Source organism: Nestor notabilis, unplaced genomic scaffold (genome assembly GCF_000696875.1).
Source record: "Nestor notabilis isolate BGI_N333 unplaced genomic scaffold, ASM69687v1 scaffold13419, whole genome shotgun sequence".
NCBI lineage: Eukaryota > Metazoa > Chordata > Aves > Psittaciformes > Psittacidae > Nestor > Nestor notabilis.
In genome coordinates, this window is record NW_009943376.1 from 75,582 (window position 1) to 82,945 (window position 7,364).

The 7,364-nt window shown below is 38.9% G+C and overlaps 1 protein-coding gene across 2 annotated transcripts in view; it reads left to right on the top strand.

Moving 5' to 3' along the window:
* Positions 1-6,089, top strand: part of SNX25 (sorting nexin 25) — a 69,596-nt gene extending 63,507 nt beyond the window's left edge. For both annotated transcript variants that reach the window (XM_010021897.1, XM_010021898.1), the window contains exons 15-19: positions 1-35; positions 1,566-1,632; positions 3,065-3,246; positions 4,496-4,596; positions 5,434-6,089. In XM_010021897.1, the coding sequence (XP_010020199.1) occupies positions 1-35; positions 1,566-1,632; positions 3,065-3,246; positions 4,496-4,596; positions 5,434-5,508 (460 nt within the window). In that variant the 3' untranslated portion in view covers positions 5,509-6,089. The remainder of the gene's footprint in view (positions 36-1,565; positions 1,633-3,064; positions 3,247-4,495; positions 4,597-5,433) is intronic.
* Positions 6,090-7,364: the final 1,275 nt, after the last annotated feature.

Below are 7,364 nucleotides of genomic sequence, written 5' to 3' on the forward strand. Positions count from 1 at the left end.
CATGCTGATTGGAGAGATTTTTGAGCTGCGAGGAAGTAAGCTGTAAACCTGCTTATTTGCCAGTGGCATCTGTTGGCCAGGAAATCTGGGGGACTTTGTAATTTAGATTTTTATGCTGTTTCAATAAGTAGAAATGTTCTTGCAGTCTGTATCAGCAGTTTCTTTGGAACAGAGCTGTTCTTCAGTAGTTCATGACTCCAGAGCTTTTATTCAAAAGTGAAATTCCAAAATAACATGGCGATAAAAATGTAATCAGTAGGAGAAAGCATTTGAATTTAGTATTCTTAAGTTTCTGATTTAAAAAAGCTGGAAACCCCCCCGAAAAGTACAACGGCATGTTCTCTGTAAATAGGCTGCATGTTGGAACGCATGGATTATGAGGAAGGAAAGATGGCTTTATTACAGAACATGTCACTGGTAAAGCAATATAATTTTAATGTCCATTTGAAGTGTATTATGTGTGCCTTTCAGTTTCACAATTTTATAATGGAAAAGATGCCACACGTAACTGAATGAGGGTAATGAAGGAAACTATTTTTGTCTCTATTTGAATGTGCAGCTACACTTGACACCCTATAAAATTATTTACAGGGTGACTATTAAAAAATGCAGCACCTTCCAAAAATGGCAGATGTATATTCCAAATATAGACTTTCTTGTGCTGATGGCAAACTGCCTTGAAAGAAAGATTAACCAGTAATTACAAGGAAGCACTCACATTTGTTTCCTTTATGTGTAACGAAAAGCTAACTGCTTGATTTATTTGAGAGAAAATGTTTTCAGAATTTTAATGATGCTGCTGTGTGTATGTTAGACAAGTGGATATGGAAAGGGTGTGAATTTTGGGGGGGGTTCTCTTTTTTTTAGTAGAAAAAGGGGTTTAGGTAGTTGCACAGCTCAATAAACTTGAAATACTCTTAAAGTTTACAGTATAAACCACAAAAGCCAGATATGTAAATAGATATGTTTATGTAATCTGCAAGACTTAAAAATCATATAGCAAACAGTACAGGGAAAGCAGTCAAGAAAAATCAGAGCCGTGCACAATTAGTGAAGTCTTTGAAAGGATTCTAACAGATGTGGAGAAGAGAAGGCTGCGTGGAGACCTCATAGCGGCCTTCCAGTATCTGAAGGGGGCCTACAGGAATGCTGGGGAGGGACTCTTAATCAGGGACTGTAGTACTGGGACAACGGGTAATGGGTTCTAACTTAAACAGGGGAAGTTCAGGTTAGATATAAGGAAGTTCTTCACAGTGAGGGTGGTGAGGCACTGGAATAGGTTGCCCAAGGAAGTTGTGAATGCTCCAACCCTGGAGGCGTTCAAGGCCAGGTTGGACAGAGCCTTGGGTGACATGGTTCAGTGCGACGTGTCCCTGCCCATGGCAGGGGGGTTGGAACTAGAAAATCTTAAGGTCCTTTCCAACCCAAACCATTCTATGATTCTATGTTTACTGTAGGGGCGGGTTGGTGGGTTTTGGGAGTGGGGGAATTTTAGGCATCATCATGGGTTCCCTGATGTTGCTAATCTCTTGATCTTTATTTTCTGTCATTTTTCATTGTTCTAGTGTTCAAGTGGGTCAGAAAAACATTAATTGCACTAGTACAAGTCACTTTTGGAAGAACTATCAACAAGTAAGTAGGTGCTAATTTAACTGAACCTGCATCATTGTTCTATGAAAAAATGGCTGAGATCAGAACTGTTAAAAAAGAAACAAAACTGTGACATTCTATTGTATGGCAATCTGCATTTGTTTTCCACAGCTCAATTTAAAAACACACTATGTTGATTAGAGAAGACACAGATATATGAATTAGATTTTTCCTTATTGTTTCCCCCTAAAAGACTTGTTATCCTGTTCTGAATGACCTGGCTCTAAATGTCTTTTATTAGTTTCTGGTTTATCTTACAGTCCCATGAAGGTTTTTGCCACATCTGAAGCTAGGTTTCTGGTTTAAGTAGTTTCTTTCGAATCAAATACTTGTTTCTCAAAAGTGACCGTAATAATGTTTACACATGATGAGAACCATTACGTTATAACATGAAACCTGTGCACGTGTAACAGTGATGTGTTTTCATGAAGGTATTTTTCTGTATCATTTGAAGACATAACTGCCAAGTGAGGCCTGGACGAGGCTATGAAGTAAGCATGCGTGTCTGTACACACCTTCCATGTGGGAAGTTACACCATTGGTCAGAAAAAGTCTGGAAGAGTATTCTCCCAGTAGAACAGGCTGTTCCTTTGTCCAGTCAGTGACTAAATTTGCACATGACAGCATGGCTTTTAAAACCTCTCACACATGTTATGTAGTGGTAAATTGGACTGGCCTCTGGCAGTATCCATTCACTTCATTTGTTCATACACTGCTGATAACTAGCATGAAAGACACCTCAGAAAGGACAGAGAGAGTATGTGTGTGAGCACAGCATGCATGCAGAGTTGCTGTATAGCCTTTTACATGTTGGTTGAGTTTTTACATTTACTGATCTTAAGGCGTTTGGCTGTACTGTGGCACAGCCTGGAGCCTGCTGTCTACCTCGGACTCTTTGTGCTGAAGGCTGCAGTGAGTGCCTGCAGCCACAGGAGGAGGCTGCTGTCTCCATCTGTAATCCCTTCGCTAACGTGGTATTGCTATGTGTGAGGGAACTTCCTGTGCTTTTATCAAAACTTCATCTGTTTTTATCCCACCAGCCATGGTGGGATAAAACTAGCATGCAACTAGTTTGGAGTTCACCAAAATTAGTTGATTTTTATGTCTTTTCCAGGGGAGCTTTTGTAGTACCCACCCCTGAAATACAGTTCACTGTACTAATTTGTACTATATGTATTAATTTGTAATCTGTGTTTGTGGTTTACATTGAAATGTAGCCTTCTCCACATCTCAGTCAGGTGTCTGGAGTTCCTAGAGAACCCAGAGCTGAATATAAATTGCTGGGATGCAGGTGAAATCAGCTCAGATAAATTGGGATAACTACATGAAAATGAGCATCCCTTCCACTACTTTCAGGAATAAAAGAATAAATCTGCCTAAAACATGATATAGTCCCTTCTGTACTTCTTCACAGGCAAATTCGTGACACTGTACATTGGATGTTCAGTGAACCAATGCTTGTTTACTACATTGGCGTGTTTCGAGATGCTTTTTGGCCAAATGGCAAGTTAGCACCACCACCAAGAGCCAAGAGCGATGAACAAAAGCGTGAGACAAAACAGAGAGCACAGCAAAAACTACTTGAAAACATTCCAGGTGAGATCACTTTCATTCTGCTTAATCACAAGTTTAATAACTAGTAAGGAAACAAAACTACTACTACTCATGATAAGGGAAATAACAAGGGGAGAGAATATAAAACAAAAGGGGGGGGGGGGGTAGATGGAGAATCAATAAACACAAGTGATGCACAATACAATTGCTCACCACCACTGACTGATACCCAGTCTGACCCGAGCAGCGACTGGTCCCTTATGGGTAACTCCCCCCAGTTTCTATACTGGGCATGACGTGCTGTGTTATCGAATACCCCTTTGGCCAGTTTGGGTCAGGTGTCCTGTCTCTGCTTCCTCCCAGCTTCTTGGCCCCTCTTATGCAGAGCATGAGAGACTGAAAAGTCCTTGATCAGAGTAAGCATTGCTGAGCAACAAGTAAACATTGGTGTGTTATCAGCGTTGTTCTCAGACTAAAAGCATAGAACTGCACCAGCTACCCGGAAGGAGAAAAAACAACGGTTACAGCTGAACCCAGGATGTTCCCCTCCAGCTGAACAGAATGTACTTTAACGAGCTATTTTATGGCTGAGGTGTCTCATACACCCCTTGTATTAGTTTGTTTAATCAACTTTTACTGCAAAAATAGCGGCAGGTATGCATGAAAAATATTTGTCATTTGATGTGTGATCAACCCTTCATTTACTCTCTCTGTTAGATACTCACCTAATTACTTGGCATAGGTTTCCACAGTTGGTTTATGGTTCTGTTTTTTATGTTTCTGAGTTTGGAGAGATGTATCAGGACACAGCTTAATGTACCTTAAATTCACGAAGCATTGGATTACTATTTATTATCTAGTTTAATCCAAATTGTAAATAATTGACTTACTTGTGGGAAGTATTTTCCCTGAAGATTCGGAGGCAATTAAAGTGCTGAATCTGTTTTAACTGTTGTAGGAATTCTGTCTTTGTGGCTGAAGGTATATTTAAGTGAATGATTTATTAATGTATGAGATTAGACTTGACTCTCTGAAGTAAACTGTCTAAAAGGCATACTATATATCATGTTAAAATACTAAAAAATGTTGTCATTGAGATGCATATACCCTTATTAAACTTGGGTAACTTGAGAATAAGGGTGTCTTTTCAACCTGACCTAACCTGTATCTTGTAACCAAGAGCCATGAAGTGCAGTGGTTTAATTTGCCCTCCTTTGTGCGTAGTACGGTTAGCTGGAGGTGTTGCCTAGCATGAATGAAACACTGTAAGCTAAATTAATGTTTGTTGCAGATACTCTGCAGAGTCTTGTTGGACAACAAAATGCCCGCCATGGTGTAGTGAAAGTGTTCAATGCATTGCAAGAAAGAAAGGCAAACAAGCATCTACTCTATGTGAGTAACTAGAAAACTAGCCTTTTAACTTTATACTCCTGTTAATTGCTGAGCTCTGCTCCCTCTGTATTAGAGCCTGGGGGGTGTGTTTTTGCAGAAATTTGTTAGTTGTTCTGTGTGCAAGTAACATTTTTTGTTATTAAAATAAGTCAGAAAAAATGTACTTGGTTACATCACTTGACTAATTTTGAATAATGAAAAGCTGTTTAATTTTAAAAACAGCATTGCCTTTGTCTAAGAGAGACCCTCTACCACATCTAACTTTCCTGACTTTGTAAGACACAAACTAGTCTCTTCGCATAGCTGAGAAAAATAGACACCTTGGAAAATCCTAAGGAGGGAGAGTTCCAGACCTGGCTCACAGTTATGCCATGACAGGCCTCCTCTGCTGCTGGTTGTGACTGGTCGGAGTACACAGCTGGATCCAAGTATAATACCTTCTCCCTCAGTCAGTCTCTTCTGGCTCATTCCCTGATGCAGCCAGTCACATAACACAGCCTCAGCACAGCAGCAGATGCAGCCTGCTCAGGCAGCGCGTGCCCTGGTGCTTCCTGATGGAGCTGCTGCAGCTTCGACAGAACAGACTGGTTTATGCAGGGTGGGAAATCCCCACCTGAATGAAGGCAGCTGCCCCCATGGCACTTGCCCTCTTTTAGCCTTAAGACATTTCCCATGTTACCTGCAAGTTGCATGCTGACTTTAGGATGGAATTGCATGAGTGATGAGTACAGTGACCTTCCATGCTTCTCTTATCCGTGATGCTCTGAACATGACAGAAAGGAAGAAGAAACTGTCATGCGGCACCTGGGCTTACCTGAACTCGTTTCTGTTTTTCAGGTTTTGCTGGAACTGCTGCTAACTGAACTGTGTCCTGAGCTAAGAGCTCATTTAGAGCAGCTTAATGCCACTTAGGTTTGAATCTGCACAACTGGACCACTAGAGAAATGTCTATGTCCAATAATAGACATGAAACTTATTTTCCTCTATTCCATAGAGGGCTGAGGACTATGATTATTTTTAGCGTTTTTCTTTCTTCTTGAGTTTTTTGTGAAGTAAACAGACTTGAAAAGATCTGATGCTGTAGTAGGGTAGACAAGACAATGCTGTATAGTTGCCAATTTTTATTTAAATGGTTCTATTTGACTACTCTTCTGTTTGAAATATAGATTGAAAAATAAATGTTCATATAAGCTGAAAGAAACCAGAAAATATTTTAAACATTTATGAAAAGAAATTTTGCTCATAGTGGTAAACTAATGAATGTTGTACAGTTCTAATCTCCTCACTGAGGATTTGAGCATTCCTTTTTTCTTGTGTATTGAAAAAGCCTTGTTGTGCAATACTACATGTAAAGCTATTGTGAAAATTTTATCAATTTTCTTTTTACCAAAGATTTCCTGTAGTTTGAAGCATTTGTAAGCAATAAATAACCCAGCTGGATTGCAGTACTTGATAATGAGGCTGTACTGACAACTAATGAATGCGTTTGACAGCACTAGTTTCATAAGGAGTTATCTGCGTTACTTTGAAGTCTGTGTCAAAAATACGTGTTGTAAAACTGGTGTGTCTTAACAGAATGCCTGTGTTAAATGTTAGTTCAGAGATTAGTGCTTATGAATTGCTTCTATGAGTGATTAAGTAGACATTTAATTAAACCATTCTAATAACTTCCCTGATACTACTCAGGGCTGTTATATTCAAATACCCTATTTCAGACAACCTTCAACAAAAAAAAACAAGGAAAGAAAATGATGTCTTCAGTGTTTTTTTAATTTATATAAAGATACACAAATAAGGTCTTAATGCACATCTAAATAATTAAACATCATCAAAAATTCCTAGGCAACACTCATTACTTTCTTCTAAATTCAGTAGAGTTGTGCTCTTAGAAAAACTGCTTGCAGTTAAGACTGGCTATATTGTAAGGTGCATAAGATCCATGTGCTACATTTAAATCAATCTTTTTAGTAACATCTACCCTTCGTTCCAGCAGTTTCAGAGTTGTTTTCAAGTCATGGCACAGTCCCAAGAAGCAATCCAAATTCTGCACATATGAAGTTTTACAAGTAAATAGGTATTTAGAAAGAGGCAAGCTTACCTGAGCAATCAGTAAAATTTACTAGTGGTTGATCAAAGTGTCTTTTGATAAAAGATTCAGCACAACATTGCTGAGTTGTACACACTCCCAACCAAAAGGTTTTCAACTAATCCAACCAGAGGCAGCTTAAATGAAATAGGAAGAGCTTGAGGAGAACAGGTCTTGTTCGGAGAACATATACTGAATGTTTCCATAGTAATGATTTTTAATCCATAATTCTGGAAGTATTATTTTCTAGTTTTAGAAGTTGACATCGTTTGAACTGTGTCATACAGGCTGATTTTCAACTTGGAATCTCTGCAGTCTAAGAGTATAATGTGTTGAGACATAGGTAGATCTAGGTGCATTAGAAAAGCATGTGAAAGTCTACACACAACAAAGGTAAGATATAGAAATGGTTGTGACCTGTGAATGGGCTGAATGTGGAAACTAGACAAGTCTGGGTTCAAGCTTTTCAGAGTATTAAAACTTAATATTTAAATATTAAAAATGCAGGAAAGGGAACAACCATTTTTATTTGGTTTTGGTTTGATTCATGTGCTATATACCAGTACGACATGAAGAAAACACAGGACATCTGTCCCAGCAAAATGCCCTTAATAAACCGTAAGTCTTTGATACAATTTTTAAGTCTGCCTTTGCCTCATCTCAGTTAAAGAAAGAGCGTGAG